At 38.3% G+C, this 20,048-nt stretch overlaps 1 protein-coding gene across 1 annotated transcript; it reads right to left on the bottom strand.

Moving 5' to 3' along the window:
• Positions 1 to 441: 441 nt before the first annotated feature.
• On the bottom strand, positions 442 to 18,837 carry LOC124166713 (protein cereblon). The gene is made up of 7 exons (XM_046544366.1): positions 18,733 to 18,837; positions 15,061 to 15,212; positions 8,802 to 9,106; positions 7,729 to 7,995; positions 6,087 to 7,056; positions 3,048 to 3,244; positions 442 to 812 (listed from the first exon to the last, which is right to left on the bottom strand). Exons 1-7 carry the CDS (start codon positions 18,767 to 18,769, stop codon positions 641 to 643), a joined length of 2,100 nt encoding a protein of 699 aa, XP_046400322.1. The 5' UTR covers positions 18,770 to 18,837; the 3' UTR covers positions 442 to 640.
• Positions 18,838 to 20,048: the final 1,211 nt, after the last annotated feature.

The raw sequence follows: 20,048 nt of genomic DNA, 5'->3' as shown, positions 1-20,048 counted from the left end.
CGGGTATGAAACTGCCATGCAAACATGATTAGCCAGGCCAAGAAGTCACTCAAAACTGATGCACATTAGAGTCAGTAGAGAAGTGATGATTGTACAACATGAAAGCTGTTTTGCTCTGTAAGCTGATCAGAGTTGCTAGTAGGAAACCTAAAAATTAAATTCTAGAACACCAGGATTAAATATCATTCGCAAATCAAGGTAGAATCCAAAAAATAATAATGAATGAGCCCTTTGCGTTTACATATCAAAACACTTGTTTCTGAAACACAAGCAAAATTCAAATAGCTCATTCACCTGAATAATTTGTTCAGTTTCCCATTTGTGTGGTGATAGCCTAAGAAAATACCATCAAAGTAAAAATATTGAATTTCATTCCATTTTCCATAAATATTTGTTCCCAATGCAATAAACTAGTCTTCACGAATCAAAGTATATCGGAAATATAGATGCCACTAATTTATTAGCATCACACATGAAGCATCATAGATTTTTACTAAAATATACTCATCAATACAATTATTTCCAAATATATTTCTCACAACATGTTTATGCACTCAGTTTTTCTATGTGTTTATTAGCAAATTTCAGAGAAAACATTTAATACAACGAATTATAGAGAGAAAAGGAGTGCAAAATTTTTTCAAGCAAAGAATTCTTCTTCACTTCTCTTAGTATGACCAGTAACGAGAGACTTGCGACAAATCCCCCAAAATTGGTGAGGGCGAAGTTGTTGGTTGGCTCCAGGTGCAACAGTGAAAAGCCACCCCATGTGCTGTGTGCAGCGAGAGCATTCCACAATACTCCAAGCATATCTGCAAAAAACAGAAAAAATTATAATCAAATTGGAAATATTAAAGCCACTTGTTACATTTACATCATTTGTTCTTTACATTTACATAGTCACCAGCATTACTGTTGATGTAGACTTTCGTGGGGTGGTGCAGCATGGGTAGCAAGGTTTTCGGGTTGACCTCCGTGTCGTTTCATCTTCATGACGACAGTTTCGCCGGCGTTGCAGCTAGCGTCTTCAGGTATGAAGTGTTTGATGCAGGTTTTTGCCCATCTTATATAGGCCTTGGTTTGGGCTAGGTGCGTTGATGTGGACTTTGAAAGAGCAAAAATCATCGCTAGAGAAAAGCATTACTTTCCCCGACTCATACGAGAGGCTATCGAAATAGCGAAAACATCCACTTTCAACAGGGAGGACAGCTATTCGCTCTCAACCCAAACGGACCAATCAGAACGCACCTAGCCCAAACCAAGGCCTATATAAGACGGGCAAAAAACACTTTGTACCTGAAGACGCTAGCTGCAACGCCAGCGAAACTGTCATCATGAAGATGAAACGACGCATAGGTCAACCCGAAAACCTTGCTACACACCAGCATTACTGTTCAAATATCTTAAGATTGGTTTGACACAGCTATTCATTCAAGTACCATCAATGCTATCTTTTCATGTTAACATATTTCTTCCCCTTTAGGTTCTTTATCACTTGATTTGGATATGAGGCTTCCTTTTCCGTTCTTTCTAGATATCCACAGATAGATAGATATCCTCATATCCATTGATACATATTTGTCTCAGCCACACCATCCATGTCTCTTGTCAATTAGTTCGCCCCTTCTTCTCAGGGTTTCTTCTTTCCTTTCAACCTTTCAATGTGGAACCTCAAAATATAAATTTACTTACATTCCAAACTAATATGTTATTCTGAACTATACTTTTGGCAATATTATTTCATCACTGAGCAGGGGCGGATATAGGATTTCCTCCTGGGGGCGCCACAAGGATGCCTCGTAATACAAAACGAACACAATGATAATGGTGCCGTATTAAAAATCTAGCATATGTTTTAAGGGTCTAGGGGGGGCACGTGACCCCGTGCCCCCCTCCCTAGATCCACCTATGTCACTGAGTATTAGCATACAATGTACTACATAGTGAATTTTCAGTTCATTATTCTAAGGGTTTTCAGAGGACTTCCCTTCCTCTTCTTAAAATTTTCTCAATGCTAGCAGTAAATCCATTTGATCTTCATCATTCTTTGTTAGCACCACATTTAGAATGCATACACCCTTGACTTCTACACTGCAGTTATCATCCATGATTATTCTGATGGATTTCTTCTCAACTTCTATGCATGTACGTCCTCTGCTGCAGAGTGCTTTTTCCACTGAGCAACATGTTCTACAGATGATTTCTTTCTTCATTCATCCATCTCTGATCATTCAGATTACCAGATAACAATATTCTAACAGTATTCTTTCATTTCTTCAAGTGTTCCTCTACTTTTAGGTTGGTCTTGGTCTATTCTCTTCCGCAACAAACTATATGACTCTAAATATTATATGTAGAGAAAGAAATATCACTGCCAATAATAGCTCCAGCTTGGCAAACTTCAACATTAGAATTTCAAGATTTTAACCCTTAACCTGCTACCATCGTCTATTGAGGATTTTCATTTATTTATGTCTTTTGAAATCATTTTTCGTATAATTGTAATACATGTCATAAAGTTCATCATTTGAAGTAAAATGAGCAGAAAATTAGTCAATTAAATATTTTTGAAACATTTTTTCCTTAAGTAAAAAGTTATAATTAATAAAATTATGCAAAAATAAAAATAAATTATCATTTTTTTTGCACCTGTGGGGAGCTCTTTTTCAGCTTATTTGCGCAGTTAAAGGGTTAAACTTGTCTATCAAGAATTTCATAAAATATCTTATTATACATTATTTTAGAGATTACGGCAAAAGTGTAAAATTGCATAAAATCTCAAGTTGCTACAGCACAAGCATTAGTAGCATGAGAAGAGAGAGTGCTTGAAGACCATGAACATAACATAAAAGACAATTTTTGTGAGTGAGAAAAGCTTCTATCACCTCCATTCCCTTCAAACCCCAACCTTGCTCATACTTACACGTAGCCAAACACACAGAGCTTCATTAACAATCATGAGCATGCAAATGTCTTACAAACTGAAATGAATTTTAATGATAAGAAATAATATTACAGTCTACCAAAAAACTACGTCAAATTCTTACCCAGGAAACCAGGAATGCTCCGTAGATGGAGGGTGAGTAACTACTTTCAAGCCTTTAGCTTTGGAGAGAGTTAAAGCTTCATGGACATAACCCCCAGGATTCACATAAGTTCCCTGAGGTCCAGCAACAGACATGCAAAATGCATGCCTCTGATCAGCAATTTTCTGCCCACAGTTGCAACAGGTTAATTGATGGCACTGAAAAACAAAGACATTTTTAGTCTATTTCCTACCACTACTAATATAAAAAATGCATTGGCTAGTCTTTAAACAGAGGTAAATTTCTTCCTGCACATAATCTATAACCTTTGTGCCAATCATCCTTTAGTTGTTTTTTTCTTGGTCTTTCATGTGGTAATCATTGCCAATGTTTTGCACTCCATGCAAAGTACACCCATGCATGTCATATGTGAATTGAAAAAGCGTTACACTCAGGATTAAAACAAGCTGCTTCTCTTTAACGTATAGCCTGTTATGAATGATTTATAATATGTAAAGTATATTCAGTAATTCTTCTCAGGCTCTACACCAGGTTAATTCAGTCATATTAGCCGACGTTTCGGAAAACGACTACATAGTCTTCCATTCTCAAGGCGTGTTATTATCTGAAAGTCAAATTTCACAAGGAACCGAAATTGACCGTTTGGCGAGTCCAACAATGAGGCTCAGGTGTTGTCCGATTGGCTGTTGGTCTTTTGAAGTTCTTTATGTACTTTCCATATGTTTTTTATGCAATTAATTACTGGTGTCCAAGTATTGTTTAGTTGAAAGCCAGTATCACGATTAAAGTTTTTTGGATTGAGGCGGATCTCGATGGCTTCCTTAATTATGTGATCCCAGTAGCATTGTGAGTGGCAAAGAATTTTTGTACCTCCCCATCTAATGGCATGATTTATTTTTAGTTTATCAGATACCTAGCGTATGTGGCAAAATATAAATGGGGGAGACAGGCTGAATGATTGAGACGAGGCTGTAAGAGCACCGAAGGCAATTTAGATTAGAACGACCAGAGAAGTCAGCTGTGGCGGAATGGTGTTAATGAAAACAAAGTAGAGGAGATGTTTAGTTACTGGCCGCTTGATGGACAAGGGTTTAACAATTAGATTTGACATTTCTGACTAGTAAATAGGATTTAGCGCAGAAAATGACATAAAGCAGGTTAAAAGCTTCAAATTAATCAACTGTAAAAGTTATATGATGCTTATTTGCTTTTATCTTAGTATGAATGAAGTACAGAATTAGATTCTTTGGTGCCATTTTCAGAGTTACGGAAAAGTATCGGTATAAAAAAATTGATTAAAACAGTATTCGCTATCAAGAATACAAATTTTTGCCATGAATTAGCACCAGTTCACCCTATTTTCATTAAAACAACGTTATAATTATTAATTTTGGACTTTCACCCTGACTTAAGTCAAAAACACCCATTCACTCCCGATTTCCCATTGAAATCCCCAATAAACCTTTTTCGATATGGCACAGGTTTATGATGTTCAAGGTGAGATTAAGATACCATATTCATATGGAAAGTGAAAAATTGAGGGGGGTGAGACAACAGAGTTTTCCATTCCCTACTTCGGCAAACCAGCACAACAAGTGCAACGGGGACTACTAACAGCCAAATAAACACATCTCAGATCTATTATTTTGCATTTGTTTTTTTGTCTTGTCCAGAGGATTTCTTATCATACCCAGGATATGCTCCATGAGCAAAATACATGACGAGTTTGACATAGACATTTAGGATATTGGCCGGCAATGGTAGCAGCCTTTCACCTTATCCACGCAACTTCCCACAGAGCAAGATCCCAAGGCAAGGTGCTACTGTGTTAGAGGTGAGCCACATTTAAATGTGATTCCACATGCAGTGATTTCCATTACCCACCGAAACCAACATTGAGCAAACACGAGTGCTGACTGCTGCATGTATGCTTGCACTTGATGAAGTTTAGAAGGTTTCTTCAATGGATAACCAATTTTAAATTAAGAAAATGTTAACTATGATCTTTCAATCCATTTTTCACATCGCATATACACAATTATTGCCATGGCCTAGTATGAGGTTGAATACAGCTCATGGGAACAGGAGATTTTCATCTCTTTCAGACATGAATGATCCTGAGATCACATTTCTGCCCTATCTTTCGCAATGTGGTGATTACTTTTTGCTGATAGGCAGGAGTACACAGCAACTAATCAATTGCTGTACTGGAGTAGTAAGTCTTTTGCAGTTACGCCAAATGCTTTGTGGTGCTTCTTGCGCCATCGTGAACTCATTAGGCCTGTGAAAAATTCATCAACCAGTAGAAAAATAGCATGGCCGATTAAAGCAGGAAAATTGTGCTGACAGAGAAATATTGATAAATTGGAGAATGAGCGAAAAAAATATTCAGAGATTCTGGCATCAGCATTCAAATGGTACTTGACATAAAGTGACTCGATAAAGATGAAAAGGAGCCAGGCTTCTAACATATGATGGATAAGAATATTGTTTACACCATGACCAGTAAAGGTCAAATATGGAGTAGAGGTAGAGAAGGCAATGGGGAAGTAGAAGCAGAGACAGTGGGAGTAACAATTGCATGAGTAAATAGCGGAGTGATGCCCAGCATAGACAGTTAGCAAAGTAAATGGAGCTGAGGGAATATGAGTACCATGACATTATTACCACTAAAAAGATCCACAGTTGGGTAAGGAAGCTCTCAATGATTCTTAAAGCAATCTAAAATAACAGACTACGAGCATGAATACTATGCATATAGTTAAATTATGAACAGTATAAGAAATGAAAGTGAAAGTTTGAATTGTTTGCATTTTCCACTTATTTGTGCCACCTCTCCTCACCCGGATAATCGGGAGTTTACAGTATCACCTAATAGGAATATGCATTTTGGCTAGATTTAAGAAAAGTAACAGGATAACCCTGAAGCAGAGAAATAAGTTTTTGAGCGAAACAACAACTTTGAATTTCTTCTAAAATTAAATAAATCTAAGATACTTTATTTAATTTACCTTAAATTGAGTAAAATTTTATACTCACCAGTTCTAATATTCCAAGTTCCCATCTGAGTCGCTGAATTGCTGAGTTCATGCGAAGCAATTTCACTCGCTGCTTATCATCCAAGGGCAGATTCTGAACCACCCAGAAGGATAGCTCCACCGGATCTTCTGACAAACATGGGAAGGATCGATCAAGCGCCTTTTCAGAGGACTTCAATCCAAGCGATGATCTCAAAAGCATTGACCTGTCCCTTTTCTTGCTTAAATGCAAAGCTTTGAATTCCTGATGCATTCTTTTCACCAAAGTTGGCCCATCATACATACTGTAAATCCAGTCTGGCCATGCCGTGAGGGCCGAGTCTCTTCTCCGACACCACTTCCCATCCACACGTACCCTGCCTCTGAATTTCCCACTCTTTGAGTCATCTCCCTTACCCTTTAAGAATCCCACACCTAACAAATGCTCTTTCAGGGCAGCCGGCTTCTGACTCAATCCCTGTCCCTGGTCCTCATTCTTTGGTTTCACTTCTGCTTCAGCAGAGGTAGCACCGAGGACCAAATCTGCTATCTCCTGCGAGCTTTCATCCTTCCTTCTACAATCAAACAAATTAGCGCCTTGACTTTCCACTATGGAGATATTTCCATCAGTCCTGCCAACTTCTTCATTACCAACAACTTGTTTTTCACCACCTTTACCATGATTCATCACCCTTTCAGGACCACTTCCCAGGTCACTGGGATGGTAAAGCCTCTTCACTTCACATATTTTTTCCCAAGATTCGCTATCATCACCCTTCCTCTTCTCCTTGATCAATGAGCAAATACTGGCCACCAGCTTCACCTGGCTTTCAGTTTGAGAGGATTGCCTTGAAGCCCTATCCCCAAAGTCTTTGACTTTAGGGTTTCCAGGCAACTCGTACCTCAAGCAATCCAAGCATGTTAAGCGACACTCATGCAGAGGATGAGGAAGAATTATTTCTGGAAGAATTTGTACCTTAGCCAATAGATTCCTGGAATCCAAAATAAACATTAAGATTTGAATAGTGTAAAAGTTAGGATCTTGTATGGAAGGTAAGATACTTATGAACTACTCATACACTGAAGTTGTGTCCAAATTGCCAGCTAGCATGCTTCAGTGTGAGACCAATAAATTGCTTCTGAATGCACCCTAAGTCTGTCCAAAAAACAAATTTGTAAGCCCAAGAATCTAGCCTGTAGCCTCAGCACATAGCAGTAATTGGAGCGGGTTTGATGAGTATAAAAATGAGGTACATATATACACCTAGATATGCATCATACAAGTAATGGACGTACAGCCAGTGAAATAATTTTACAATATGCGATTCTCAAACCACCATACCAATCCTCATTATTGGCTGAAAAACTGGGCTTATGGCATAAAATCATATTCTGACCATCAAATATTTAGTTGATTAATCAATTCAGGGTAGTTACCATAAAAGGGAAGATGCCTGAAAACTCAAGCGCTGAAGTCATTCAAGAACTCTTCAAGACTACTCACTGCTAGGTCACTACATCACCCATAAGCATGCTCGACAATTCGGACATCCTCAAGACTTACAAGTCACCTCTAAATACATAGGCGAACTAAATTTCTAAAATTTCTAACAGTAGAGGCATATCCAAAATTAACTAATTTTATTGCAATTAAATATCCTCACCCATCAACCTGGCGATGAATTCCCAGCAGACGGAATCTCTGACTTCCTTTAGCTTTCAGAGTGAATCCTGCAAGCATTCTGTTCTCATCTTGGGTCATTAAAGAGTCCTCATCATCACCTTGAAACTCATAAATCTCTGCAGTGGTGCCAACATCCCACAAGGGGTAGTCCTCATTTGCAAATCTTCGAGCAAGACCATGAAATCTATTCCTTTGCACTCGGGGCAAAAACACACCCCTCTCATCTTCTTCATCCTCAGAATCATTCCTGAATGAGAAAAAAAATAATGAGTACTACTAGAGACAATATGGTACAGTTAATCACTACAAATAACTTTATTACGAAATTTTAACAACTAAGAAGCAATACATATTGTGATCCTGACTGAAGGGGTCAAATTCAAACATATAACAAAATTTTTGATGAAATGAAATTATGAATATGTTTTTAGTAGAAGTCCTGACAGTAATAAAAAAAGTTATCACAGATTTTGAAGCAAGAACAACAGCATTAATAAGGAATCCAAAATACCCAGTCATTTACACATCACCAATATATACCATATGAAATGAGCTAAAGAACTTGAGAAGACACAATTTCCGACAGCGGATGCTTCCTAAAAGCAATTTAGCTGATTTGAGAATTTCTATAGGATTGCAAAGTTTTAATTTTCACTGGGTAAATCACCACCATCATCACACCACGTATACGCATGCTTGACAATTTGGACACCCGACTTAAACAATGGTCCGTCGAAGGCCCTGATGATGATGAATAAGTCATTAATCGAAACGTCGGCAAGGATGGGGATGGAGGATCTAACCAGAATGGAAACCCGAGACCTGTTTACATCAGCCATTGGCCGGGAGAAAGTTGAATCTTTCAATTCAGACATCCTTTTATTATAGTTATTATTCATTCTTGCAACCGTCATCAGGATATGAGTAGTTATCCTACATTAAATAAAGACTCGTAAAGAGATTACTCTATAACATTAAATTCCATTCAAGAATATTTCATGGATTAATATTGCTAATAATATAAATGAATGCATAAAATTATTGTGAGATCACCTTATTGCAACAATCCCAAAAGTTCGGCCCCTCTCCAGAGCCACACGCAACATGGAAATTGCTTGAGGGTGAAACAACGTCATTGGTAGAGTTTGTCCAGGAACTAAGGCCATAGAGACACCAGAGTATGGAGGCAATATAGGGATTTGACATATCTGGCCACAAGCTCTACCATACATCCCACTCGATGACGTGTTAAAGCTGGAATCCAAATTTGATGCTCCAGGATTATGCAATGGTGCCTCTGGTGCTTCTAAATCCATTAAAGTGTGCCCACGAGCTTCTTGAAGATTACTCCCCAAATACTAGAAATATGATGAAGTTTACAAAATATAATACAATGTTTTTCAAAACAATATTCATAGAATAAATACATTCTACTCTAACCCAATCACAACACCTCTTTGAGATACACAAAGTTAGAAAATTATACCTTCCTGCTGATCAGGAATGGTTTGATCTAGCTACCACTCAAAAAGAAATATCAAATAATTTAGGAATAATGCTGGTTTAATATTAAAATAGGTTCTAATAATTTAATAAATTCTAATATTCAAGTTTCACTGTTAATTAAAACACAAATTTTCATGTAAAATAAGCTTCACCAAAAATTCACCGCTTTTAAAGACTTTAGAAAGTTGGAAAAAATTAAGACATTATATAAATACTAAATTTTAATTTATATCAGCAAACCATAACATTTATTTTTAAATTTTGAGTGTGTAACAAAGAATTTTCAAAGTAAACACATTTAAAAATCATAATACTTTGATCATTTAAAATATGACTATGAGAAGCAATCATAATAGTAACACACAGAAGAAAACTTGTAGTCTTTACTTTGATTTGTGGAAAATGGTGGGCTCATCAAAGCTCAAAAGTGAAAAGCAAATAGGAATTGATGAAGAGATGATTTCTTTGATATGTTTTGAAATTACTTTCACACAATATATTATGTAGTACTTTTAAAAGTCATATGGTACCTAAATTTTCCTATTATAGTACTAAATTTTCATTTATCATTATCCTTTTCTTCGTGATTGATTTTTAACTTCCAATCACAGATTTTTGTGTTTTCAAGATTAGTGTTTTCCTCGTTGATCATGGTATTGGCATTATTGGATCTTTATCCCTTGAAATTAGGCCTGGAATTAAATGCAATTGAGAATTATAATTGGCCTCATTGTGATGTATTATTAACTATAATAAAAATTCCCATGGTAAATTCCAAATTCTTATGCAACTGACAGATGAGCCTAAGAAATTTGGGGCTGGGTAAACGGAAACTCTTGGGAACATGTGTACTTGACTTCCAGCAAACCAAATAGAAAGCAAGTTATGCTCTCACAAATGAATTCTTGTAAGCTTGCTTGAAATCATGAGCTGGAAGATTTTTCTTCTAATTGATACAAAAAATCATCTCTTTGCAATAGCAGCAAAGTTACTTGGAAAATATAAGAGGCAATATTTGGATTTAAGTTCATTCAGTCCAATGGGCATATCTATGACGTAAATGATTGCAGGTGAAGCAGTTCATGAAGACATTGACTGCATAAAAGTACAAGATTAAATCAAACCAGTATTTATAAATCCTATACATAGTTACACAAGAATTTTTGTATTTATTTGTAATATGCTCCTAATAACCTTTTTTAAGGAATCAAGTTTATAGTATCTTTTTGGAATGAGTGAAATTGATAGATAAAATTATAAATACATTGGTTGACTTTTCTTGAATGGTCCACTTATTCATTCATTGTTTCATATTAGGTGTGCGACGAAGTTCTCGCTGTTTATTAATGAGATCACAACTTTATTGTAAAAAAAATTGTTACAAATGAATCATTCAAAGTATTTTCTATCGCTAGCTACAAATTTTTCCCATATTTCTGGCAGAGCTTGAATACCGTAACGGGAAATCCACTAATCAAGCTATTTTTTGATGTCTTCATATGAATGACTGCTGATCAGCGTGTCCATGTGGCATCAAACCGAACAAGTGAAAATCGGATGGTCCAATATCTGATGAATATGCCGGGTGAGTTAGGACTTCCCATTTGAGTGTTTCCAGGTAGGGTTTAATGGCTTTGGTATCGTCATGCTGTGGAATCACTTTGTTGTGCCTCTGCTCGTATTGTGGTCATTTTTTGCACGCTACTCTGCTCAATCGCATCAATTGGAGTCCACATTATTCCCCAGTAATGGCTTTGTTTGGTTTCGACAGTTCATAGTAAATAACACCAACCTTGTCCCACTAAACACACAGCATAACCTTTGCAGCGAGAATATCGGCCGAGCCGACGACATAGAGCTTATGACCACGCTGTTTCTTCTCTTTAAGTTTCTGTAATAAATCCATTTTTCATCACTAGTCATGATACGATGAAGAAAACCTTTCTTTTTTTGATGATGGAGCTGTTTTTCATAGGTGACAAAACGTCGCTCAACGTCCCTTGGCTTCAAATCATAAGAAACCAAACTTCCTTACTTTTGAATCATTCCTATCGCATGCGACCGCTTGGAAACGGCTAAGAGAGTAACTCCAAATGCTGGAGCAAGCTCTTTTTGAGTTTGGCATGGATCTTCATAGAGCAATGCCTCCATATCAGTATCTCAAAGGTTTTTGGTCTTCCTTCACGCGGACGGTCGTCAACGTTGAAATGACTGTCTTTGAAGTGACGGAACCAATCACGGCACATTGTTTAACTTATAGCAGCAACTCTGAAAACCTTCAATGCACTTCAAATAAAAGAAGAAAATCAACTTCCTGCAAATGACGGTTACTTGGCAATACTTCGGACATTTTTACGCAACAATAAGGATTTGACGCCAACACAAACTCACCATTGTCGTGAAGCGGTTTGTTTACCAAATGTCTAAGCTTGGTTCATGACGTTTCCAATAAGTCGAAATTGACCTGCAATCACTACCAGAGCCATCTAATAACAAACAGCAGGAACTTAGTTGCGCACCTAATAATATTATGGCATGTATACTTACTAATTTTAGAAGAAAAATATTCAAATAAACAAACAGGTAAAATTAGCCACAATCATGTGTTTAGCACAGAAAAAAAAGGTATTTCTAAAGTTCCCAAGTAGGCTTCCGCAGAGATTATGACGGTAGGCAGCAATTCTTCCGGGTTTACTTCCGCATTTATCCATTTTATTTATTTTTGTCCAGTAAAATGGATAAACACAGAATCAATATCATGGCAATGAGACAAGTTACTGAATACTGACCGGTGACTAACCCCTGGGGGGGGCGACCCCCTTAACTCCCCATTGCCCGCGGGGTGAAGGGGTCATCTCCTTACCTCTTCTCCAAAGCATATTCCTAATAGGGTGGTTTCCTATTATTTTTTTATTGCCTAAATCGAAAAATTATTACTCCTGGAGTACGAATTTCACGCTCTTGGATTTTCGAATGACGATATCTATTTTTCGCGACTAAACGAAAAGTGAAAATTTTCAAGAATGCAAAATCGCGACGGCTAAGTAGGAATGATGGGTTTTGTCCCTGTTACGTATTTCTGATTCCCGCTGCCGCCCTGTGAGGTGACCTTGAGGCGAGGCTTGAGCACTGATACGACGCAGGATGCTAGCAGGTAGCTGAGTACCTGCTAGCAGGAGGCGCTTGGCTTAAATATGGATTATTGCAACCTTATCAAACGAAGGAAACTTTCTGACCTTTGACAATTTTAATAAGTGATTATTAAGAGATGTTTCCCTGAGGGATGCGCGAATGTTTGGCTAGGTAGCCTATGTCCCAGGAAACACAGCATATTTGGCGTGTAATTATGATATTCGTTAAAGGATTCAAACAAGATTTTAGCTGATTACAGGAATACTAGTACTTTATCGAGACACTTAGGCCATATTGTTGATTCCACTAATATCGCTTTCAAATATCCTAAAGGAACCACTCCCCTAAAAAACATTTGCTCTCCACTCAGCATTCACACTGCTCAGTCATGTAGCCAGGGGGGCAGGTCAAGGGGGTCCAACCCCTCTCCCGATAAAAACACAATTATTTTCCTTCATAAAAGAAAACAAAATATTGAAAAATCAGGAATTCACAAAATATTTCTGACAAATTATGTTTCTTTGATTATGAAAAGTGTTAAAATTAGTTTGAAAACCAATTACTTAGTACCCTGTCTTTCAAAAAATTTCCCCCCTGGTTTTGGACCCCCCCAAACAAAATTCCTGACTATGCTACTGACACTGCTATTATAGATTTCCGTCAGATGTAAACATTCTTATCCATCGAACGCCATTTCCTGTAAACGTATCCACAAGAGCAATATGCAAGTTATGCCTTAATCAACTGCTTTCGCCGGCACAGTGATTGGTCGTGAGATGGATCATGAAGGCCAAAAATAGTCTATTATTTGAAATGTTCCTGTCTAGGCAATGTGTAAAGCGTGAACAATGTTGTGTTAATCGTCAGCGGCACGCCCACCTGATCCTCGGCTTCATCTCCCTACCTGTTTTCACTTGGTAGCTCGCTCTACCCCCACCCCTACCATCATTTGCTAGCAGAAAACCCAAGGCGTTCAGCAATATTCCTGTGCTTCTAGCCAGGATTCTTTTCTTCATCTTCAATTATTTCCAGTCCATCTTTTAAAGTTCTCACTTGTTTCTTCGGAAGGGCCATGGTCCAAAGATGGATAAAAATAAAACTAATAAAAATGAAACCTGACTTTATTAAACTCACACGGAAAACACTCGCTAGTTTGAAGTCAACCCATCCTGGAAAGTATGAAACCACTTGTACGAGGTGAAGTCTGGAACTGATGCTATCGCTTACAGCATACACACAGCATACACAGAGCATACTGCAGAGTATGAAGCATGACCATATGACTGCGCCATGACATTTTGTTGTTCTAAAGATAAGGAAACTTACCTATTCTTTTCTAATTAGTAGCGCCAGATGAGCAAATGAAGTCGAATAGTTAGAAGGAAGAAACAAAATATTCTGAGAAGATATCCCTTCATCAGTAACTCTGACAAGTGAGAGTTATATTATAACTCGTAAATTGATAACTGATAATAACCTGATATCCCGTTTTCGGAAAAAAATGCCCCATTAACTGCCAAGAAGCTCAGCTACAAGGACATCGAGTTTCGCCAGAAATCACCATCGTATTTTTCAACTATTTCCTTGCTTAAAATGCTTAAAACATGTTAGAAATACGTCGTGTTTGGTCTCGTTCTTTCTTGAATTATGTACAAATTACAAAAATTTCAATCTAATAAAAGTATAATAGCAATTGCTGAAATTCAGTGTTAGGCATCTTTTGGGCTAATAGGTGATTCATGCAGCAGTCCACTTCCAGAAACTAGGAACTTTGAAGCAGGTAGGCTGAAAAAGTTCAGTGGGCGAGAAAGGGGGAAGCGTGAAACATGTTTCTATTGTTCTCGTGTAACTTGATATTTTTTTTCGAACCTAAGCCCTTTGTAATATGATCCCTGCACAAGCTGTTGTTTGCTTTTGGAAAAGAGGAAAGTGTCAGAGGGGGGCAGGCGAGTGCTGAGTGGAGGGGGATAAAGATCTTGGGAAATGCACTAATGTTACTTTCCCACGGTACTGAGCTTCTTCCTATGGCAGTTCTATCTCCTGGGGAAGATTCAAATTATGTGCCTTTCCTAATTAGCCATATATGATGCATGGTGTATATTTTGTCAAACGATGGACGCGGGAAAATTATGCCTCGTGACCGTGATCTTCAAACGATCAATGTGGGAAAATGATACTTCGGGGAACGATAGATGCGGGAAAAAATTACATTGTCCGTACAGAACTTTATTATGGACCAGGAACGGTGAATGATGAATGTGGGAAAACGATCAATGCGGGAACGATAGATCGGGGTTCCACTGTAATGCGTTTTGTTATTACGATTACGTGGAGCAAAATTTGAAATGACTTTTGGAAACGCGGTCGTATATAAATTTGTGGTTTGAAGTACTACTGGAATCGGAATCGATTTTTCACCAAGGCAGGTACTCATTTTCGATTCCGGTTCTTGGCCAAGAATCGAACCAACCCATCACTAGTACCTACATGCAAAATTGATGATATTTTCACAGGTGCATTAAAACATACTCTAAATAGTAACAACAGGTTATTTATAAAAAGTCTATTTCTAGGAGAAAGTATTCCTTGAACCAGTGTATGACTTCAACTTTGTCTGGCTTACTTGCCCCATTCATGCATTCATTCATTATTATAAGAGCAACAAATTACTCACAGCATGCTTTACGGGTAAAGCGACATCAAAAGTCAGGGCCTCAGCTTCTTCCTCACTTTCAATTTCTTCATCATCTCCAGCACCATCATGGCTTCCTTGCCTGGTAGGATGGTCCCCCAAAATGAGCTCATCATCTGACTCATCCAATGCATCTACCAAAGAGAAAATGAGAAAACTTTAACAACAAATCTAAGATATGTTTAGGACAATTCAAATTCCGCAACCATTCAGTAATAGATCACTAATTTTGTGACAGGGTGCATCAAGCTCTCCTCTCTCTTTCACTGATGCCAGGCTGTGCATTGACCCTCACTGAAAGTGTAATAACTGTTATGTGCTGATTTATTTGCCCAACTACTTACAATAAAATAATTGTTTCTTTTCCTCATATAAAAATAATGTTTAACCCCATTAACTCATTCATATTTTTAAGCTTCAAAAATACAGTAAGCACTTTTAGATTAAATATATACGTATCATTTATTTATAGGTATTAACAACTCAACTGAATGCATAGAGTTTTTCACATGTTATTTTACAATACCCCTACTTCAATGAGGGCAAATTTTTTTTCAGCACCATTGGCAATTACCAAAAATGTATGCAAACTAATCACTTTCATTTTCACAAACTGCTGACAGGACACTTTGTCTACCATGACATAACATCCTTTGCAAGACATAAAATCATTTACAATTGCAGGTTAGACATAACATTAGTGGACATGACATTAGCTACAACATCATCGCTCCTAATTATGTTGCCTTCAACAGATAAGAAAGCTGGAAGGCAAAACATAAAGTTCAGCATTCTTTCGGGCTGCATCCGCGTCCGTTGTCGAAGAACCACAACAGTTTCGCCAGCTCTCCTGCCAGCGTCCTCAGGTGAAGGATTAAGTGAAGCTTTTAGTCCTCTCTTATATAGTCAATTTTTTGGCGCCAATTCGGTGGATTTCTTTCGACCAATCAGGGAACGTCCTCGTATTTGCGTCGAATATACCTTTTCCACGCGCTGTGCAAAGGATAGCCATCCTCCCTGTTAAAGTTCGCTGGTCTTTTGACTATCTCAATGGCCTCTCTTATTATTCTCGGGAAGTACTTGTCTTCTCTCGCAATTATTTTGGCGTCGTCAAATAAAATTGAATGTCCGGATTCACTCCAAGCGTGCTCCGCGATGGCAGAGGCTTTGAACTGTTTGTTTCTGGTCGCTCTTCGGTGTTCGCTCATACGGGTGTTCAGCGCTCTGCATGTTTCACCAATGTACCATTTACCGCAAGAGCATGGCACTTGGTACACGCCTTCGGAGAGTAGTGGTGAAATTCTGTCCTTGGGCCCGGGTAGGATGTCAGCTATCTTAGTGACGCAGTTGAACCTGGTCACTACATCATGCTTCCTCAATACTCTCGCGATTTTCTCAGACGTCCCTGCGATGAAGGGGATGGTGACATAAGCCTTCGGATCCGGCCTGGTGGCATCTTCCGGGTCAGGCGTCGCGGGCACTTGACGCTTCACTTCATCCTTCACCTGATGACGCTGGCAGGAGAGCTGGCGAAACTGTTGTGGTTATTCGACAACGGACGCAGATGCAGCCCGAAAGAATGCTGAACTCAAGTAATCACCGCGGAAACCTGCGTACGGGCAAAACATAAAGACTACCAAAATTGACAGGTGAAAGTAACTCGCATTGTGAGAACCTTCACAAAAGTGGAACTCACTATCGCTCATTGGAAGTGCTCTGCCCCCCCCCCCCCCACACCGAAATAGCTAAATTTCCAGATACCCTTTTAATCAAAGCTTAAGTCTATGAAAGGTCGTTGAGCCGGACTCGACGACCTTCCATAGACTATTGTGATTTAGAAAACTCAATGTAACCCGCTAATCCTCTCTTTCTTCCCCAACACCGCCACCTTCTTTAGCTCTCGTCTCCTCACCCACTTTAACCCCGCCCTCCCCTGGCTGGTCAGATACCTATCCTCACAGGAAAAACCCTCCTCCCAAATCAAGGCTGCCCCTTTACCCTTACCCCCCCCCCCCCCCTCTCACTATTCCATTCCGTGTTTAACCCTCACCCCTGCCCTTTCAACCAGTCCTTTCCTTTCCGATAGATGCCCTCACTGTTACTTGTGCACTTTCTGTATAAATGTATGATGCATGCAAGATCAGTCACCTGACGATGTAACCAAGTTACGAAACCCAGGTCGTGCCCATAATTAAATAACAGTGAACCTTACAAAGTTTTATTTCCTTACTTCCAACTGTAAAATTACTTTTGACTGCATATTTATGACATTAGAGACAAAAGCAAAGTAATAGCAATTCCCTATGATAATACCTCATTTTGTGATGTGTTTCAGTATTTCGTACATAAAATATTCAAATCCACCAGAGAAAGCTGGGAAATTTATACTTATGGGAAAAGCCAGTGGGATGCTCAAATATCGGTAAAACAGGTGTGTGTGCACAGAAAAATCTTAATGCCAGGTCACCCTGAACCTTCCCACCTCTTTTATCTTGGGCAGTCTTACAAAGTGAGGCCGGTTGGTGATTGTCATGCACTTCCAGCACAAGGTAGCTTAACTTTCCATTTAGACAAAGGGTGGAATTCGACTAAATTTCTAGAGTTGATACTACATATACTCTATCACAATCATAACTTCAATTGGATGCATTATGAGCAGGCTCAAAACTAAAACACACAGTAGAATTTCGGGGTTTTCATTCATCATTCATTATAACGTTGACAGTTTAAACCACCATCCTCATATGCAGTCCTAAGGTCTAGCATATGACGAAGACTGCTATTATAAATTTTGCCGTTTTTATCTGATTCATATAATGAGATTAAACCCATACTGAACAGCATCCAAGGCTCCAACCAATATTGGTGTAACAGTAGCTGTAGCTCTCAAACCCCATAATATTATAAGCACATTTCATTGTTAAATACATATATTCAAAGCGAATAAGCACGTTATTTATGTGCTGACTTTAGGCCTATCTTTTGCCAATAATTCTTCGAAAGAAATTCCAAAAAGGTATACATGAATGATGACATAATTCTGTTTATGAACGGTGACTTTCGTCAAGACATTGGATACGTCATATCTAGTAACTAGCAATGAGATACCGGCATGAACCCAGAGTACACGAAAAAGTATTAGATTATTGCCATATTTTTATGAACTCTAAATGAGCACCATCATTTTACTCACAATCTTGGAACACATAACTGAGAGCAAAGATGAATGAATAATTCAAGCTAAATTTCCAGATACACCATTCATTAAAACTTAAGTCACAAATATACGAGATTTTAATGAGCATATAAATAAATAATCATTCCAAAACGCACATGCTTCAATAGAAGTGATATTTTACGAATTAACTCGAGACGCACAATAGCCTGATGGCTCTTTTCAATAACACAACCACCATGTCATGAACCATCAAGAAGAATGACCAGCAATTAACGAAGATAATCTTAGAACTATCAGTCGTAGTCTATAAACTTCCGAATACAAGGTATTTGACAGGGGTATTTACGGATTTTATCATTCCCTTCGAGAGGCTCTAATTTACGCACTAACCATTCGCAAAAAGACATTGACATTACATGATTCGCCTCCGAAATAACACGGTATTAAAACTAAATATTGTTAAACAAATACAATACCTGATTCAGAAATCCAGTCATCTTCGTTACCATCCATTGCTGCAGTCTTTGTTTGTCAACATAGGCTTACAACATTACGGATTGTCTGGTAGTGCGCAACAACAGCGCAGTACCGCAACTGTTTTCTTGTATCGATTCTATCGATTGCAGGGGGAGGTAAGGTGGATAGGGGACGGCGCTGATTTTGAATGATGTTGAAGATGAGGCACATCGTTTTATCTGATTAAGGCAATATTTTGCTATAGATTATTGAGAATAACTGACTTTTATGTCATAATTTTACTATTGATAGTTCTCCAGCCGGTTTTGTGATCGTTGTACACGTATATTTTAACCGATAACATGGACGTTCCTAAAAAGATTTCTTCTGGAAGAAGATAACGGCGCTAATGCCGAGAAAGAGATCGAAGAAAGCTTATGAGTTCTCCTTTTTCATTATTTTTCAATCGAAAAAGCAAAGTGGGGAAATATGAAGTTGGGAAGACTGATCAGAAAATAATAGATGGAGTCAAGACCTGGTGCTGGTGGCAGATAATGGATTAGTTTAAAGTTATGAAGTCACCATCATCAGCAGTCAACACATCTTAAGTTGGTTAAAGCATCTCCAATCAATAGTCCTATCATTTATAGCCTTTTCAAACTTACAAATTTTTTTTGTTTTACATCCTTTATCCTTGTTCATATACCTTTTCCGAGGCCTATCCAGATGTTTAAATTCCCTTCTACGAGGAACACATTCTCTTTTTGAAGAATGCCCTATTTAGTGGAAAAGTTCATTAAATAGTTATTAGAGAATCCCGTCGCATGTTTCCTAATATTTTCTACTTTTTCCGTGTTGCAACATTAATTAGTGGTAAATCAACTGACATGGACATGTAAAACTGTGGGATTGAGAAAAGCACTGTAACTATTTTTGTACTCACAATAACTCCACCTTTCATCTAATATTTAATCACCTCAGACAATTTAATATTGATTAATCACTTACACTCCATAGCGCTAAGTTCCTTGAATGGATGTAAGGGGGCCAAATGACCAGGCTAGGTTAATCACAAACACACCTCTTAATGGAAACTCGACCTTGCATACATATAAATGGCTTACCATTACAGATAGTCAAAGCCGGCTTAGGGGCTGGGCAACCCAGGTGACATAGCTATGGGGGAGACCAAACGCCCAGAACCCCCTTTTAATTTGGGGGTACATATTCCATACCAAACCCCCATCAGAGGGAGACACAACAACAGATTGCTTGGGTAAGTATTTTGCCTTGAGCTGGCCCTACACATAGTGAGTGAGCAAAACCATATGGTGCA

The sequence above is a fragment of the Ischnura elegans genome, chromosome 10 (genome assembly GCF_921293095.1).
Source record: "Ischnura elegans chromosome 10, ioIscEleg1.1, whole genome shotgun sequence".
NCBI classification, from domain to species: domain Eukaryota; kingdom Metazoa; phylum Arthropoda; class Insecta; order Odonata; family Coenagrionidae; genus Ischnura; species Ischnura elegans.
This window is presented reverse-complemented; position numbering and strand designations above follow the sequence as displayed.

Excerpts from the sequence above, each read along its gene's own strand:
- LOC124166713 (XM_046544366.1), bottom strand. The coding sequence starts at position 18,769 with ATGGATGGTAACGAAGATGACTGGATTTCTGAATCAG. Across the intron at positions 15,213-18,732 it reads TGACTGGATTTCTGAATCAG|ATGCATTGGATGAGTCAGAT; the intron begins GTATTGTATTTG and ends TCTCTTTGGTAG. Across the intron at positions 813-3,047 it reads GAGCATTCCTGGTTTCCTGG|ATATGCTTGGAGTATTGTGG; the intron begins GTAAGAATTTGA and ends TGTTTTTTGCAG.